The sequence below is a fragment of the Cervus canadensis genome, chromosome 29 (assembly GCF_019320065.1).
Source record: "Cervus canadensis isolate Bull #8, Minnesota chromosome 29, ASM1932006v1, whole genome shotgun sequence".
NCBI classification, from domain to species: domain Eukaryota; kingdom Metazoa; phylum Chordata; class Mammalia; order Artiodactyla; family Cervidae; genus Cervus; species Cervus canadensis.
The window spans coordinates 5,413,488-5,433,468 of NC_057414.1; the positions used below are offsets into that span (position 1 = coordinate 5,413,488).

A 19,981-nucleotide genomic window follows, 5' to 3' on the forward strand; every position below is an offset into this window, starting at 1 on the left:
AAGATGATGGGAGGCCCTTCCTGACAGTTTTTCTTGGTTTTTCAGAGTAAGAATACACAAAGTAAAGGCTAGGAGGGAATTACTGTTCATACCTTTTGTCTCTTTACCACTCAGAGAGCACCTATTCCTCTAAGCCAGTGTGAACAAAAAGCATTTAAAGACAGTTGAGTTGGTATACTCCTCTGAAAAGTTATTTGTGCTGCTTGTGGTCCAGTTGCCCAGTCATGTCCAACTCCTTGTGACCCTGTAGACTGTAGCCTGTCCATGGAATTTGCCAGGCAAGAGTACTGGAGTGGGTTGCCATGTCCTCCAGGGGATCTTCCTGACCCAGGGATCAAACCTGCATCTCTCACATCTCCTGCATTGACAGGTGGATTCTTTACCACTAGCTCTATCTGGGAAGCTACTAAATGTTCACAAATGTCACAGTCCACTTTTATAACACTTATGTTTAAAATGGAAGTAATCTTAGTTCTTTCTATTTCATTCTTTTCCCCAAGGTCTTTGCCCAGGGTCAGTGTAGGATTTCCTTTCTTAGGGGTCCTCAGGCAGTGTAGATTGTGCTCTTTTAGTGATGAAGCAGTAAACTCTATAACCTCTTAAATATCTTTCCTGTTATTCCATGTTTTAAATGCTCCTCAATTAAAGCTTGAAATATTGTCTCACCTATGCTAAAATCCTTTCACTCCTTTAGAATTTCACTAGATCCAGTTGTAGTCATGGAATATTTTCTTTTAAAAGGAAGGTTACATCCCCACCTGGATGTCATTTTCCCTTCCTATAAAGAGATCCTGGGTACTATTGAATTAGGCAAATGACATTGCTTTCTTAGGTTGAAAACTAAAGACCCATGGAATAAATGTAAAGCCATCAATAGTTCATATAGCTGTCTGGGGAACTTTTGAATACAAACTTGGATATCTGTAAATAATGCTTCTAGGATTTATAATTCAGCATATATGATCATACAAATATTAAGCAATATTTTGGTAGACCCCCAACTATGCAATGTATGTCACTAAAATATTCTTATCTTTTATGCATTTCCTAACAGAATTTTCACCTCTGATATTTATTATCAGAGGCTTGTTGTTTTCTTCTCTTTGAATTTTTTTTTTCCCACCACAGTTTGCAGCACTTTAGTATTCTGAAGGGCTCCACTCTAGAGAGCACTGAAGTGAAAAAAAAGCTTCATGGAGCCATACTGTGAGAATTAAAACACATTACATTAACTCAGCCTTCCCTTTCTGACTTCCCTCTGTCAACTAAAAACAGTTTTGAAAAAAAAAAAAAAAGACAAAAAAAGAATTAATATGGGAACACACATACAGGGAGTTTGAGCTTTGATTTTTACATGTGAAAAATAAAATTTAAAAAACTGTAAAGTTGCTAAACCTTAGTGCTAACATCATCAAGTTCTCTTCCCTGAGGCATTAAGTTGCTGAAGCCCAGAAAATCAAATTTGGTTTCGGGCTGTTTGATAATGTAGTAACACAATAAAATGTGATTCACCAATTAGCTCATATAATTAGAAAATCAAAAACATGCTCTAAGTGACTGGTGGACACATATAAGTAAAGTCTATTGTTCTTTATATTTGCTGATTATAGTTATGATTATACCTTCAGTTAGTGATACCATATTCAAATTCCTTATGGAAGAGAACCCACAAATGCCTCTGTTTATAAATCGGGTAAATAATTTACTTAGTTCAGTTATTCATCCATTCACTTTTTTTCCCTTCTTTATTTTTTTTTTTTTTTGGTCAGGCTCCACTAGGTAATGTGACTGCCTGGTCCTTGCCTCCATAAAGCTCTTAATATGCAAGAACTATGTTTAAACTCTTCTAAAGAAGGGACAGTAAAGTAAAATTAGAATTTTATAAAAATCATAGATTTTTATTTGAAAATTAGTTTTTTCTCACTAATTTCTAAATGTTAATAATGTTGCTGAGACATATTCTAACAACAACCAAAAATAGCCAATTCAAGAATGTCCTTGCTCAGAAATTTTGCCTGGCTGAGAAGGATCTGTGATAGATAAAAGAATTTAATATTTGTTAGATTATTTTAAAGTAGCTCTTCATGTGTTCTGTATTCATGTCACTTGAAATCTAAGTCATATGTTATATGTTGCCTGACTATATTTAACATGTGTTTCTCTAAGTTCGAATCAATTTAAGGGTTGGTTGGATGGTTAAAATGGTTTCTCACTAGGAATTTCAAGCATGTCCTGGTTTGTTCCTTTCTCATTGCTACTGAAGCCATGGTTACATGGCTCAGGGCTTCTCAACAAATATAACAGGAGGATAATGGGGATAAATTACCCGAGCTTGAACCAATAAAGAGAAGGCATTCTTTATCTAACATGGTCATTCTTAATGCTGTTTTACAGCCAAAAATGTAATATGGTTGTGTTGCCCTTACCACTGATTTTTAAGGTCATATTTTAGAATCTATCCACAGAAAAATTGAGAGATATTAGGAAAAAATTTCCCTTGTAACTGTAACAATGACCCTAGATGGCTTTCTCTTTGTAAACTCACAGTACATATTTTATACTGTTTTCTCTCCCCCAAACATCAAGAAATTTTGAAGGATACAGTGAGTGTTTTTTTGTTGTGTTGTGTTGTGTTTTGTTTGTAGAGTCTCAGTCATATTTCAGAATACCTTGAACTATATTTCATTTGGAAGAGAACATACAGTCACAAACATCAATAGAGTGTGGTTTATTCATAGCCAGGATGCAATTTAACCCCCTAATGTTATTTAAAATGCAGCTCTCTCCTCCTCAAAATGTATTTAATAGTTTTCTTTATTTTTTTTCCTATTTACAGGTCAATGGGACAGAAATTGAATATGAGTTTGAAGAAATTACATTGGAAAGGGTAAGAAAAAATCCAATAATCCAAAACCCTAATCTTGCATTCCACATTCTGCTTTCTAATGGGTTGTCTTGGGAAAATATGCAAATGTGTATTATACACACACTCACAATGAAAATATTAATGAAATGTTTGCAGTGGAAGGCATGGAGACAAGCTGACCAACCTACCTGAATTTTTCATTATGTATAATGCATGACTAGGATTTGGAGAAATGAATAGGGGAAGCCAAGTATTCAGTGAGCTTGTGTGATGTGAAAGTGAAAATGTTAGTTGCTCAGTCGTGTCCGATTCTTTGTGACCCCATGGACTCCTCTGTCAAGAATACTAGAGCAGGTTTTCATTCCCTTCTCTAGGGGATCTTCCTGACCCAGGGATCAATACTTTTTTCCTATTGTTTTCATTATTAATCTTTAGCTATACATTTTAAGATATGTTATACTGTATTTTCATTTATGTGATATTAATGTGATCTTCTTAACTACCATTACCATGCTTTTTCTTTTTTTTTTTTTTTTAGTTTAAAATAATATGTATGGATTTTAAAACCTCCCTCATAGAGAAAAACACAGCAACCCTGCAGAGTTCTGAAAACATGTTGTTCAGGCCTTGGCAAAGGTTTGAAAAATTAGGGAAATTTTGTGTACCATAAGCCTGAAATATAAAGGTGTTTTAGAGAAGAATAAGAAAAAGGCCAAAGAATGCCTAGAAAAAGGTGACTGAAAGGTATTAACAGGACCTTCATCAAAGAAGAAAAGGCCAATAGCATCCAGAACCTTGCTCAGACTTATTATTAAACAAAGAATCAGTGATACTAAAGTTTTTCTCAACCCAATTGGCAAAACATTTAAAAGGAAGGTTAACATTCACTGCCATGAGTGGGCCTGGAAATTGGAGCAGCCGTTTGTTGTTGTTGCCCCATATCGCTCAGTCATGTCTGATTCTCTGCCACCTCGTGGACTACAGCAGGACAGGCTTCTTTGTCCTTGACTGTTTCCCAAATTTGATCAAACTTATGTCCATTAAGTTGATGATGCCATCCAACCATCTCATCCTCTGTCGCCCCCTTCTCCTATTGCCCTCAGTCTTTCCCAGCATCATTTCCAATGAGTTGACTCTTTGCATCAGGTGGCCAAAGTATTGGAGCTTCAGCATCAGTCCTTCCAGTGAATATTCAGGACTGATTTCCATTAGGATGGACTGGTTTGATCTGCTTGCAGTCCAAAGGACTCTCAAGAGTCTTCTCCAGCACCACAGTTCAAAAGCATAAATTATTCAGTGCTCAGCCTTCTTTCTGGTCCAACTCTCATAGTCATACATGACTACTGGAAAAAATCTTAGCTTTGACTATACGAACCTTTGTTGGCAAAGTAATGTCTCTGCTTTTTAATATTCTGTCTAGGTTGTCATAGCTTTTCTTCCAAGAAACAAGTGTCTTTTAATTTCATGGCTACAGTAACCTCCACAGTGATTTTGGAGCCCAAGGAAATAAAGTCTGTAACTATTTCCATTGTTTCCCCATCTATTTACCATGAAGTTATGGGACCAGATGCCATGATCTTAATTATTTGAATGTTGAGTTTTAAGCCAGCTTTTTCACTCTCCTCTTTCACCTTCATCTGTATATGCATAATATACATTCATAATGAGGATATATACCAAAATGTTAAAAGTTATTAGCTCTTGTTAAGGATTTTGAGGTAATTGTTAGTTACTTCTTTTTGTTTGTATTTATTTTCTACACTTTCCATAATAAACATGCAATGTGAGAGTTTTCAGATACTCAGTCATGCCCAGCTCTTTGTGACCCTTCCAAACTGTAGCCCACCATGCTCCTCTGTCTATGGGATTTTTCAGGCAAGAATACTGGAGTGGGTTGCCATTTTCCCCTCCAGGGAAACATGTAATACATTTATATTAAGAAATAAAAATGTAAGTTTTTTTTTTTTCTGTGCTCTCATTCAAGCATGAATTCAGACTCTAGATCTACATTTAAAATTATTTTTTTTCTTTTTTAGTTTACTAATTATTCAGTTTCGTTAGGTCATTTCTTACTTCCAGCCTAATTTTTATTGTCGGTGGCTTTAAAAGGAAATTTGCATTAAAAGTTAAGTGTTTGACAGGGTTCTTTAAAACATCCATTATGAACTTTGATAAACTGTTTTAAAGGCATGCTAAACGGATAAAAGTGAGGTTTATGGAAAATCAACCCAAATGAGGAAAGAGAAGATATCTTTCCTTCTAAATCACTAATTCATCTGTCCAGAAATAGCTATATAAATTGTAGGATGCAGCGCAAAATCAAGGTGGGAGGCCTTTGTTTAAAAACCAGTAGAAGATGACAACGGCAGTGCCTTCTAAACATAGGATCTCTTTGCACTGCACAGATCTCACCCTTATGAGGTCAGCCTCTGTCTCCCTGAACCCCACACATAGATACGTCTTGACTGTAACACCATTTAGTTACCCTGGTTTTATAGGTCAGAAATAGTTAGATGCTAGCAGTGATGTGAGGTAGAACATTCTCTATGAGTCAGACAATGGTGGGTCCTGGTGTGTGTTCGCACTCGCTTCATGAGCCTGCATGGCATCACCCGTCCTTCACTTCCTGCCCTAAGGTTTTCAATCACACTCTGAACCTTCTCCCTGCTCTTAGCTGTACCCCTCCCAAGACCTCTATGTCAAGCATCACCTTCTCTGTGTCCTTGTCATTTATTCTAGTACTCCTCCTCTCCCCACTGGGACCTTGACTCGGATATCACCGTTTGCCTTCTGTTTTCACCCTTATGCCCTCACTTTCCTCCTCCCCTTGGCCTCTGTTCCCTGGTCCATCACGCTAATTTTCCTTCTTAAACACTCAGCATTTTTTCTCCTCTCTCTTTCTTTGTGGTCGTCTCAGCCCTTGTTAACCTACCGTGGTTAAACTTACACCTTCCTGATTACTCCATGTCAGCGTCTGGGCAACTAATCATGGCAAGAGAAGGACCTAGTCATCTCACTTTAAATTTATAAATGTTGGCTTCAGACGAACTCTCAAAACAACCAACCAGTTCTTAGCAATCTCTTTAGAAAAATCCTTTTCTCCGTCTCTGGGAAAACAGTTTCCTGTCTCATTTCATCTCCTCAAATCTCGAACACCCCCTCCCTCATCCTCGCTCTTAACTATTAATTTCTCTCCATATGTCCTTGAGAAAATCTAAGCCATCAGAGGAACACCACCTTACTTCCTACCACGAGATTCACTAGTGTGCTTCTCTGCTCCCTGATTCTTTCCAAGGCCAGCTCTTCACTTGTAACCCGGACTCCATAACCTCTTGTCCATTTAAGGAATTTGCTTCTGGAGTTTTCTCCTCTCTCTCCTGCAATATCAGTTTCTCTCTTGCTTTTTATTTATTTATTTATTTTTTGGATAAATTTAATTTAGACGTGATAATAGCTCTCATCTTAAAAAAAAAAAAAAAAATGTGTCCCTTGACCCAGTGTTCCTCACCCATTATTGCCTCATTGTTCTGTTGAGCTTAACCAAAAATCTGAGAACACTGTCTGTCTGCCTTAACTCCACTTTAGTACTTCCTTTCCTTATTTTAACCTATTTCGTGTTTTCATCCTCATGGTAACTCTAAAACGGTCCCTGTCAAAGTCACAGCAAGTTCCGTCTTGCTAAATACACACCTCAGCGTTCAGTCCTGACTTCTCAGCAGCACTGGCTGCAGCTCTCACTGCCTCCTTCCTCCTTAATTTCTTGCCTTCCAGGACAAAGCCCTCTCCTGCTTATTTACCATCTCGTCAGTGCCCTTTCTCAGTCTCCTTGCTGGTTCTTCCTCTAAATGTTGGAATGCTCCGGAAACCTAGTACCCAAATTTGATATATTCCAAACAGAATTCCTGATTTCCCTGTACTTCCTGTCCTCAGGGCCAAAGCTGCTTCTCTCCTAATATTCGTTATCTGAACTCATTGACTCTATACTATTCCTTGTAATTCAGGCCAAAAATAATGTATTGAGGAGTCTTGTATAATTACTCTTTTTCCCTTGGTATCTAGCGAAAGTCCTATTGGTGCTACCATAAAAATATATTTGAAAATCAGTCACATCTTAGCACTCTGCTGAATCTTGGTCCAAATCAATATCACGCCATGCCTGGGCCACGGTAATAGCTTCTGCTTCTGCCCATTCTTTTCCAGAAGGTAGCCAGAGTGATTTTTGAAGGAGAAACCTGATCATACCACTTCTATTCCTAAAACCCTCCAAGAGGTGATAATTACACTCATTATCATCACCTACAAGGCTGTATATAATCTGACCTCTGCTGCTTTCCCCAATATTATGGCCTAACTGTCAACTCCTAGAATAGTTCACTTTGACCACGCTGACTTTCTCATCATCCCTCAAATGCCAGGCTTTTCTCACCTGAGGCATTTATGTATGATACTCTGTGTGCCTGCAAAAATCTCCCCTCGGCTCCTTATAAGATTTGCTCATTTCATCATTGAAATAGCAACTCAAATGTCGCCTCCTCAGAAAAATCTCCCCTTTGTACTCCATTGAAGTTAGTGCAGTTTCCCCATCACACTTTTTTTTTCGTTCTCATAGTTTTATTGTTATATAATTGTCCTTACTAACATCTGAAATTTATAGTATTTATTTATGTATTTATGTATTGTTTACTTTGTTAACATCTATCTCCTCCTTAAATATATACTATATGTAAATATATGGGCAACTCTACATCCAATTTGCCTAGAACAGTATCTGGAATGTAGTATGCATTCAGTGACTATTGTGGTTTATGCCTGTGCTCAGCCACTACAAATACAGTGAAATAGGGACACATGGCCTGTGTTTGACTCTGGTTCTGTCACTTACTGGTCAAGTTACTTTGAGTTGAGTACTTAACGTTTCTTGTCTCAATTTCCACATCTGGAAATGAGACTAAGTTATTTATAACCACTTCCTAGGCCTTCGTGATGATTGAAAGTGAAAGTCACTCAGTCGTGTCTGACTCTTTAAGACCCCATGGACTATACAGCCCATGGAATTCTCTAGGCCAGAGTACTGGAGTGGGTGGCCTTTCCCTTCTCTAGGGGATCTTCCCAACCCAGGGATCAAACCCAGGTCTCCTGCATTGCAGGCAGATTCTTCACCAGCAGAGCCACAAAGGAAGCCCAAGAACACTGGAGTGGGTAGCCTATCCCTTCTCTTATGATTGTTAAAGGAGTTAATATAAAGGTTTAGAATAGCATGCATCTTTATTATTCTTAACATTTCCTTCATGCTAATTTGATAGTTCTCACAAGCGTTATTTATAGGATCGCCGAGGAAGCTTAAAACCTAGCTTCTCAGTCTCAATGAACAATTTCCATCAATCCAACAAGAATTCTTTTCATACCGGCTTTCCCTGTTCTTTCTCCCCATTACTTGAATTGATGTTAGACATCCAATGGATCGGGCTGCCAGTGCAGGACATGTGAGAGATGTGGGTTCAATCCCTGGGTTGGGAAGATCTTCTGAAGTATAAAATGGCAACTCAGTCCATTATTCTTGCCTGGGGAATCCCATGGACAGAGGCTCCTGACAGGCTACAGTCCATGGGGTCTCAGAGAGTTGGACATGACTGAACAAAGGAGCTCAGTAAGGAAGTTACTGTCTTTGCTATATGTGTTACAGCTTACATTTTTGATGCATTTCATCTCTGTAACATTTGATTTAGTAATAAGCTAATCACATTTAGTAACATCCCTGTGAGGTGGATATTGCTAACTTCATTTAACACATTAGGACACTCATAATTTAAATGAGTTTAAATTAAACTCAGAAATTAAGTCACATGTCAAAAGTCACAGCGTTAGTCAAAGATAGAACTAGGATTCAGCTCCATGCCCACCAGACATGAAAACCTAAGCTCATTGCTGCTGAGTTAAATTGCACCAAATTAAGCTCAAGTGTTTTTTCCTCCAAGAAATTTTTCTTGACTTCCCCTCTTGGGAAAGGTTCCCCTGCATAAATTAACACAAGTAGAGAATTTCTCACACTAAATGATGAAGAAAATGTCTTTTCCACTGAAATGTGAGTTCCTTGATGGAAGGAATTTTACTGTAGTGTTCTTTATATTCCTATGACAATATTATAAGAAAAGGGAGAACCACTGCACAATTTGAGGGCACGTTGATGACTCCTTCCCTCTAGTAGCATCAGTCGATGCATTGGCTGCTTTGCCGCACATGATGAATCCCACACCTGTCTTATGGACACTTAGGTGTCAAACACTTTTTGAACAAGGGCCCTGAGCACAGCCCTTGTTTCATAGAATTTCACCACCTGGGGGAGGACACGGAAGTAAATGGGCAGAAAGCATAATGAAGAACAGAATGCAGTGACTGCCCGGCCCAGAATGGAGAATTCCTCTGAGGCATTATACCTGAAGGGTGAAGAGAAACTAGCCATGGGCAAGGAAGGAGAAGAGGACCTCTCAGGAAACAGCAAGTGTAAATGTTCAAGGGTCTATGGAAAAGTAGCATGCTCAAGGAACTGCAGGTATCAACAGTTCAAGATGACTGTGGCTCAAGTTTTAAAGTGAGACTCGGAGAGAGAGAGAAAGCAGGCAGGAAGGATGGAAAGGACTGGAAACATAGATGCCTTGGGTAACATTTAAATTTTAAATTGTATCTTGGAGACAATGGCAAGCCTTTGGAAAATTTTACTCAGAAAAAAGTGACACAATCATACTTGTGTTTGAAAAAGATCACTTTAGCGGCAGTATTGGGTGTACAGGATTCAGGAGACAATGCTGATGTGCCGTTTAAGACATAAAATTAATGACTAAATTCTGCCAATGGTGGTGATGGAGGAGATGATTCAAAATATTTTAAGAATCTTAGGAGAACAGATTCTGGTGTTTTGTAGGATGAGAAAATGCCAGAGAGAGCAAAGATGTCAAAGATGCCTAGACAACAGTCCAACAAATTTACACAATCTGGGCCTCTCAGCCCTGGACACCTGTGATATTTCAAAACTTTCTCACACCCTCAACTCCTGTGACATTAATAAAGGTAGCTGAGTATAATGTCTGTGCCTCTGAGTGATTTCTCCATTATCCATATATGAAATTAATAGGTTATGTACCCCTAATATGGTTTGTATCAAGAGAAGAGAGTTGACCCAGCATGGATAATAGATTCATCATGCCTTCATAACCCTGACCAGCATGCATGACTACAGTTTAGCAGAGATGTTGAAGTGACTATCTGACCATCTGCCGACCCCTACCACAGTCTCCAAAAAAAGAAAAATAACATTTGGAGTGTTTTCCTGACAGCTGCAGAATGTATGGCCATGTGACACTATTTGAAGATTCTGTCTGACACGTCGGGGATATTCTTTTGCATTTTTTCTTTAAAAAAGAGCTGAGCCATATTCCTAAGTATAAATCATTGATTTTGTTACTTATTATTTGATCCATGCCAAAATCAACAGATCTATAGGGCAGAGAAAATTGACTGACTTATGGCACCCTGAAAATTCCTGCAGATGAACTGAGTTTGGGATGTCAGGTGGATAACTTGGGAATTTTTTAAACAGTATTTGTAAACTGCAGGTAAGCAGTAACCAACTAAAGTTGTCTACTGGTGAACTCTCCAGGCTCATCCAGGCTTCAAATTAACTAGAAATTCCTTGGATGTCTGAATCAGGCCAAATTTATTTATCTCACGCTGTCGAGTTTCCATGAAGATGAAAATTCCTAAATTCAAATGGAATTAAGGGTCTGTTGCTTCAAGTAATATAGAGGCTTTAGGTTTCTAAATTTCAGGTTTTCTTCTGGATCTCTGTAGCTATTTCAAATTAGTAGTAACAGGAATTAAAAAGCCAGAGTCCTGAAGATATTTGATGGGATTTCATATAGTCAGCTATAGTACAGTCTTATTCTATTTTAGTTAAATAATTTTAATGCTAGATAATCTTCTTAAACTCTAAATGTTATACATTTGCAATTATCAGTGTATGTTTTAGTGTGTTTGAAATATATATACACACATATGTATATTTACAGATATAGATACCATCCAAATGTAAGTGTATATTTAGATGTAAAAATATTTACTTTAATATATGTGAATTTTGATCAAAGTGTTATTGGCTTTGTGGAAGGTATTGCAAGTTTTCTAGAACAAGAGTAGATTCACATAAGCAGTCGAAATAAGCACAATTTTTGAGTTCAGACTTCCTTTTGAATCCAGAACCAGCCATTTTCTATGTGGCCTTGAACAAATGACTTAACCTACTAAGCCTCAGCTTTCTTCATGATGAATGTAGTACTAGTATCTGTCATATACCACTGTTGTGAAAAATAGAAATAACATGTGTAAAATGCCTTAAATAGTTCATGGAAAGCATAGATTCTCAATATTACTAGTTTTTATAAAGTGTATAAATGCACCTTTATCTAAGCTTGATTCTTTTTTTTCAAAGATGTCACTGTTGGTTAACTTTAGGCCATGATTCTAGGCCTAGGTCAAGTGGCAGATGTATGCTTCTGCTTTTCTCTGTGTGTGTTTGTGTGTGTGTGAGAGAGAGAGAGAGGAATGGAGAGGGATTTTTTTTTTTTTTTAATGGCAAATGATAAGCTTCTTAAGTGATCTCCAAAAAGTATATGTTCCCAATTATTAATGCATTTTAAGTATATAAATGGAGTCTGCCCTGAGTTTGCAGCCATAGCTTCCTCTAGAATAACTCCAGACTTTTTGTAGCTCTGTCTTCCTTTCTTTGTTAGTTCACAAGAATTTAGCTCCTGGCTAGACAAGCAGTTAGTGTTTTCTGTTCAATAGCTTTTGGCTATGATATTTGCTTCAGATGCTTTTAAATATTTTATTCTAATGATCTTTCACTTCCAGTCTCTACATATGAAATAGTTAGCTTTTTTTTTTTTTTCTTTTTTTTGTCTGTACATTAGAACGGGCAGGAGGAACATTCTTCTTCTTTGGGGGAACTGCTTCTCTGCCCATTCCATCCACGTCATTCTGAGGACCACTGCCAGTCATAGCATCCACGGTCACACAGCTGATTGATCTAGAGCTACTCATTGGAATTATCTGGCAAGCTAGTAAAAAATAATAATAATAATTATAACACAGATCCCTGAACCATGCCCTAGACTGAATGAATCAGAATCTTGGGTGTGTGGGACTTGAGAGATCTTTATTTTAAAAACTCTTCTTGGGGACTAGATGTACAGTTTACAGGCTGACACCTGAGTCAGACTAAGCCAAATATAAGCGCTCCTCAGGATTTTTCACACTGGAGTTTGGGGAACGGAGAGGTGTTGCATTCCAACTGTGCAGTAGAGTTCTGAGAGATGAGAGGAAGAGTAGTTACCATATGAATTTCCTGCCTCGTGGAGCAAGCTCCTCTGAGAAAATGAGGCTTCCCACAAAGAGAGATGGAGACAGACATGAACGAAGAGGGAGAGATAAAGAGAGAACACACTGGCAGCATCCAATTTCTATGTTGTATCTACCCTAAAGACCCAACCGGACAGCCACTCTCTTTTCAATGGCTACGTGAGACCTCCCCTTAAATTCTTCTTAGCCAGACTGGCTCAAATCTGGCATCCATAACCTGCCAAGTGTATTTATGCAAATATATCTTGGTGTTATATTTTAGCTATCACTCTGAAAGTTGTTGAATAAGTCCTGCCCTAGACTCAGGCTGCCATAGCCTGTTCTCAAAATAAATGTCACCTTGCTTAGATTTATCTTCTCTAAAGTCTAACCCTGTCTCCCACCACTGAGGTAAGGTCATAAAGCTGAGCTCTCCGGTAGGGAATAGTGTTGGCACGTTGCAATAAACCTTAATACCCCAAAGCTTACGCATGCATCTCCTGTAAAGTAACCCATGACTGTGTTTCAACTCCCAAGAAATAAAAGAACAACAACAGAAAAAAGTGGCAGATAAAGAGAATGCCTACCGACAGGCCTATGAATTTAAGTCTCTACTGTCTAGAAACTTTTCTGATTTGGAAGCTAGCAAGTTTTTTGTCCATGCGGAAAGAGCTTTGCAGTGTTAAACATTGGCCTCAGATGTCAGGAAAAAAATTTACTGTGAGAAATATGGTTTACAGACATTTGGGGGGTCATTAATCTAACTTTTCTTCAGATGTAAGCATCAAAGTCTCAGGATTGAGGATTACCTGGTAAACATACCTCAAAGGCCTGATTTAGATGAATGGCCACAAAATGCCTTTAGCTGAAATTCAGCTGCTGACTCCAGCCTTCTCCATTTTTCTTTATAGCTCCGGGCTGACTTATCTCCCTTCTTTCACCCCACAAACCATCTGTCACAGGAATATTACCAAGTGCCCGCTCCCAGTTCCTTACCCTGAGCCTCACATCATCTAAACTGGCCAATATATTTCCTTCTGGAAACCACTTGTTATACTGTGACCCTCAGCTTTTCCTGACATGCTCCTGGTTATCACAGGCACATCTGATGCTATTGCAAGCACATCTGATTCTAAAATTAACAGCTTTTAGACAAAAATCGGCAACGGGAAAGACTTGCACAAAAATGGCAAAATTCTACTATTCCCAAATGAGTTTTCTAATCAGAGTAAATCTATTTTCCTGACCTATGTGTCAACACAGTGTGGATGGTTAAGGAGGTTTGGCAAAGAAAGCTCTAACTCAGGGATGCTCTAAACTTCAGAATCATGATGGAGATACTAGGTCCTGAGATTATTGGAAAACAAAGACCCAAGAAGCAATGTGGGACAGGGGCCCAGCAATCACACCTGAGTTACCAAGTACCCCATCTTGAGAACTGGTAAAAGCTGGAAATGTTATTCCTTGCTACTGACCAAACTCTAAGGGAAGAATCTCTTTTTCTGTAGGTCAATTGTCTGGCTAGCAATACATGTAAACTTAGTCATTTTTAGTGTTCTTTTTTTTTCCCCCTCAAACATTTCAACCACCTCCAGAGATATCTCACAGTTCTGTGTCCTTATACGGTGACCAGACAACTACACATTGTTTGGTCATGTGTCCTCACAGGTAACTGCTGCAACGCCCATGGGTTCTCTCTGAGCTGTTCCTGCAGGTCTTGCCCGTTTTTGCTGACGATGTGGTGGACATTTGTCAGTTATCTACCCACTTCATTCTTTTCACCCCTTCCTCTTTGCTAATTGAGTCCAGATTTTAGTTCAGATGTCCACCTTTATCCACACAACCCATGTGCTTTGATGGAGGCTAAGGCAACTCTGAACTCATGCGATAGGTCCTGACTGATTTAAGCCAATGAGCACTGATGGACAAAGACCCTTAGCCTCCATCCATGGTGAATACTCAGTCTATTTCAATACAGTCAGAGTGAACTGTGACTCTTGCTGAGAATTCCATGACAGAAGCCCACCCTGTTTCATGAGCAGGAAGTGAGAAAGCCTGTAGCTCAGATAGTAGCTTAGAGCCATTTGATGGCCAGAAGAGTATCCCAGCTTTAGAATGAAGTGCCATTTTAGAAGGCAGAGTAGGTAAATGGGGTGAAGAACAGTCTTGGTGACATCTTGAGATGGAGAAGCAAACCACCTCTGAAGCCCTCCTTCTGAATTTGTGTTAATCTCCTATGTTGTGTTACCAGCTCAAATGGGAGTTCTGCGACTCACAACTAGACAAATCCTAAATGACATAAATGGGTCATGAGGAAGCTTAAACTTTACATCATCTTAGACATGCCTCAAAGTCCTTTATCTCTGGAAACTATTCCTCCTCTCTTCTTGTTCCAGTTCAGGGCTTCCCAGGTGGTCCTAGTGGTAAAGAACCTGCCTGCCAGAGCAGGTAGACATAAGAGACTTGAGTTTGATCCCTGGGTCGGGAAGGTCCCTTGGATGAGTGCTTGGCAGCCCACTCCAGTATTCTTGCCTGGAGAATCCTGTGGACAGAGGAGCCTGGTGGGCTATGGTCCATAGGGTTACAAAGAGTCAGACACAACTGACATGATTTAGCACGCACACATGCACATTCCGGTTTAAGGAATCTCTCTCTCCCCTGCCCCTCCATTGGGGAAGCCACTTATTCCCTCTGCAGAGGACTCCTCTTTCCTCTTTTACTTCCTCCAAAAACCCTTTAATTTCCTCAAAGGGCTTAGGTTTTTGGAAACAGAAGCAGGGAGGTCTTTGCAGGCTGCTTCTGATTTCAACTCTCTCTCTCGTTAACTCCCACTGCAATGAATACCTGCTTAAACAGGGAGAAAGGAAAAAAAAAAAAAACAGGGAGAAGAAAAATATTTTTTAATATCTCAAAATAGAGATGCACAGTAGGGAAATTGAAGCTTATTTGAGAAGCAATTAGAAGTAGTGGATTTACAAGCTATTTTATCTACTTAGCTTGATGAGATTTAGGCATTTTTGTACTTTCAAATCATCTATCCTTTGGAGAAACAGAATGTACATAATAAGAAAATATTCATAGATTTCAGAACTTCCAAGGTGTACTTTTATAGTTTAAAAATATTTTGTCTGTATAGACTCAGCATAAATTAAACAAAGACATTTAGTCATTGAGAAGAATGTCACCTTGAATTTAATTCAGGATCACCATCAGGTTCTGTTGATCCTAAGACTGCTCTTCACTCCCTTACTATCATTGCCTGAGAAGCTCTTCCTCAAAACTCAGCTTGTGTGTTACCTCCTCTGAAAAGCTTGGTCAAGTTCCCCAGTCAGAGTTAGCTTATCCATCCTTTTAATCACCTCAGGGATTTGTCATTGTCACCTGTGTTCATATCCTGTCTACCTTTTATGTAGAGGCCCTTAACTGGCTGAAATCCTTTTCATTTGGCGTTTACATCTGGCTGTTTTTAATCACTTCCTGGGTAGCTCAAATGGAAAAGAATCTGCCTGCTATGCAGGAGACCTGGGTTCCATCCCTGGGTCTGGAAGATTCCCCTGGAGAAGGGCATGGCAACCCACTCTAGTATTCTTGCCTGGAGAATCCCATGGACAGAGGAACCTGGCAGGCTACGATTTATGGGGTTGCAAAGAGTCAGGCACGACTGAGCAGCTAACACACACACAGAAGAACAGAGTGTATAACTGGCAGAGTCACTAGAAGACTTATTTATGTCTCTTGACAAGATACAGAGATTAGTGTTTCATCCTGATGGTGTGTTGTGTACACAGACATGTTTATATACACACTCACATACATGTATAAATTTTGCATACATTATATATATATATATATATTTCTTTCATGTATTTTTATGTATTTACATGTGTTTATAGTTGGATGGCTGGATAGATAGATAGGACCTTCTCTTAAGCTGGAGCCAATGTTCTTGCTCCCTCTAATGCTGGTGCCACACTAAGTATATCAGTATCATTTACTGAAAGTTTAGCTTTGTATGTTGTTTACTCTTTTTTGATCATCTCAAATTTTAACAGTCTATGACATAAGTTTTAGAGCCTCTCTTTTACCAAGAAGAAGACTGTAGGTCAAAGAAGTTACATCATTTATCCATAATCACAAAATTTGTATGTGGCAGAACTGGTTGAGCTGTCTTCAAATGTGGTGCCATCAGTAAGCAGAAAAAATATGGAAGACTTTTTTAGAATATTCTCAAACCAGCCATGATATATTCAGATTGCCCTCAAGTCTTATACGTTTATTAAAAGGAAACAACAAGCCCAATGGCAAAATGTCTTTGACTCACATTGGAAAGTTGAAAGCAACTTCAAGATAAAGACAGAGACAGTAGAAGGTGGATGGAGAGGAATTTCTTTCTCTGTGGGACTGTTTCTTAATGTTTGAGCAGTAAGTCATGCGCCTTTCCCCACCATTTGCTTAAACTTTACTCACGGCTCAATAATGCTACCCTAACTTGGGAAAAACAACAAAAACAACATCACATCTTGCAAATTTGATATTCTTCTGATTCAGTAAATCCAATTCAAGCCGTGTTCCAACTGTATTTTTAAAACTTTCCTTCTGAGAGTATATCTATGTTTTATGAAGCCAAAATTTGTTCTACTATGCATACAGTTTTATTACTTCTTTCAACTAATATAACATATAATTATGATGCATCTCATGCTTCAATATTGTTTAATTATTTTCAAATATTTTTCAGATACCATTTCATCTTGCAAACTACCCTATGAATTAGGAAAAGAAAATTTGCCACTCATTTTAAAAATGAGCAAATGAGGGCTCAGAAAACATTGACATGGGTTTTGCAAGATCACTCAATACAGAGCAAAGGCCAGTCTAAATCACATCTTTAACATCCAGCCTTGCTCTTTTCTCTCCAACTCTTATTGTTGGGTTTTGTTTTAATAGCAAACAAATCCAAATAATTGGTTTATTCAGGTAAGTTCAGTTCAGTCGCTCAGTTGTGTCTGACTCTTTGCGACCCCATGGACTGCAGCACGCCAGACCTCCCTGTCCATCACCAACTCCCGGAGTTTACTCAAACTCATGTCCATTGAGTTGGTGATGCCATCCAACCATCTCATCCTCTGTCATCCCCTTTTCCTCCTGCCTTCAATCTTTCCTAGCATCAGGGTCTTTTCCAATGAGTCAGCTCTTCACATCAGGTGGCCAAAGTATTGGAGTTTCGGCTTCAGCATCAGTCCTTCAAATGAACACTCATTGGAGGTAAAACTAAAAATATCAAAATGTGGTTCATTAATTTCTAAACTTAAGCTGAAATCAGAAGAAAACTTTCTCCCATGTCAAGTTAGATTTGAAATCTCCCAAATCATTTAAACTTGCTCTTCCTTTTTTTTTTTTTTTTAGCTCTCTCTTAACCTCTGTCTTTTCTTTTCTTTTCTTTTTTTAAATTTATTTTTATTAGTTGGAGGCTAATTACTTTACAATATTGTAGTGGTTTTTGCCATACATTGACATGAATCAGCCATGGATTTACATGTGTTCCCCATTCCGATCCCCCCTCCTGCCTCCCTCCCCATCCCATCCCTCTGGGTCTTCCCAGTGCACCAGGCCCGAGCACTTGTCTCATGCATCCAACCTGGGCTGGTGATCTGTTTCACCCTTGATAGTATACTTGTTTCAATGCTGTTCTCTCAGATCATCCCACCCTCGCCTTCTCCCACAGAGTCCCAAAGTCTGTTCTGTACATCTGTGTCTCTTTTTCTGTTTTGCATATTGGGTTATCATTACCACCTTTTTAAATTCCATATATATGCGTTAGTATACTGTAGTGGTCTTTATCTTTCTGGCTTACTTCACTCTGTATAATGGGCTCCAGTTTCATCCATCTCATTAGAACTGATTGAAATGAATTCTTTTTAATGGCTGAGTGATATTCCATTGTATATATGTACCATAGCTTCCTTATCCATTTGTCTGCTGATGGGCATCTAGGTTGCTTCCAAGTCCTGGCTATTATAAACAGTGCTGCGATGAACAGTGGGGTACACGTGTCTCTTTCAGATCTGGTTTCCTTGGTGTTTATGCCCAGCAGTGGGATTGCTGGGTCATATGGCAGTTCTATTTCCAGCTTTTTAAGGAATCTCCACACTGTTCTTCACAGTGGCTGTACTAGTTCGCATTCCCACCAACAGTGTAAGAGGGTTCCCTTTTCTCCACACCCTCTCCAGCATTTATTGCTTGTAGACTTTTGGATAGCAGCCATCCTGACTGGCATGTAATGGTACCTCATTGTGGTTTTGATTTGCATTTCTCTGATAATGAGTGATGTTGAGCATCTTTTCATGTGTTTGTTAGCCATCTGTATGTTTTCTTTGGAGAAATGTCTGTTTAGTTCTTTGGCCCATTTTTTGATTGGGTCATTTATTTTTCTGGAATTAAGCTGCAGGAGTTGCTTGTATATTTTTGAGATTAATCCTTTGTCTGTTGCTTTGTTTGCTATTATTTTCTCCCAATCTGAGGGCTGTCTTTTCACCTTGCTTATAGTTTCCTTTGTTGTGCAAAAGCTTTTATTTTAAAGTTTGGATTTTTGTTTGTTTGTATAGAATTTTAAAACCCTGGGCCTAATACCTCATTCAGTTTTTTTTTTAATTCATTTATTTATTATAATTGGAGGCTAATTACTTTATAATTTTGTAGTGGTTTTTGCCATACATTGACATGAATCAGCCATGGGTGTACATGTGTCCCCCATTCTGAACCCCCCTCCTTCCTCCCTCCCCATCCCATCCCTCAGGGTCATCCCAGTGCACCAGCCCTGAGCACCCTGTCTCATGCATCGAACCTGGACTGGCGATCTATTTCACATATGGTAATATACATGTTTCAGTGCTATTCTCTCAAATCATCCCACCCTCGCCTTCTCCCACAGAATCCAAAAGTCTGTCTTTACATCTGTGTCTCTTTTGCTGTCTCGCATATAGGGTCATAGTTACCATCTTTCTAAATTCCATATACATGTGTTGAAAAATAACTATCATGAATGTTTAGACTCATGGGAAGCACATCGAAATAACAAGTTTTTATCTTGTAACTCCAATAAGGGGGAAAGCCTTTTAACCCTCTAAATTTTGAACATTACTGTTTGAAAAGTAATTCTTATATTGATTTGACTCTCTTCTAGTAATTTCTACCAAATTGTTTTACCAGCATTGGAAAGTATTTCAAGTGTGGACTTTACAGCACTTTAGCCTGAGATCAAACGGTGGCTTTAACACTGGTTACCTTTGTGAATGTGAGCAAGTCACTGAGTCTTGCTATACTCATCTGTAAAATAGGGATAATAACAACACCACCCTCATAGGATTGTTGTGAAGACTGAATGTGTTCATAAATATAAAATGAAGTATTTAAAACAAGACCTGGCAGTTATTTTTGTTACTGGTCTAGTTCTCTTCACGTGAGCGGCCTTGAATTTTACCAAAATAATATCAACATCTACTTCATCCCCAGACTCTTTCTACTATTGAAGGACCACAGCGTCCGCATGTCTTTATTTCCCACATGATCTTCTTCCTCTGGCAATGCTCCTGATTATTACTTTCTCTCCTAAATTTTTTCTTTCATTCTACAGATAAGTGTTGTGTGATGCCTGAAATTTATGCTTTTTCCCTCAGCAGGCATTACTTGAGCATCTCTTCTCTCCCAGGTGTATTAGACGCTGTG

At 38.7% G+C, this 19,981-nt stretch overlaps 1 protein-coding gene across 32 annotated transcripts in view; it reads left to right on the forward strand.

Annotated features, from left to right (window-relative positions):
• DLG2 (discs large MAGUK scaffold protein 2) overlaps nt 1–19,981 on the forward strand; it is a 2,236,304-nt gene that overhangs the window by 1,451,212 nt on the left and 765,111 nt on the right. For all 32 annotated transcript variants that reach the window (XM_043451476.1, XM_043451478.1, XM_043451480.1 and 29 more), the window contains one exon: nt 2,837–2,887. In XM_043451476.1, coding sequence (XP_043307411.1) covers nt 2,837–2,887 — 51 coding nt within the window. The remainder of the gene's footprint in view (nt 1–2,836; nt 2,888–19,981) is intronic.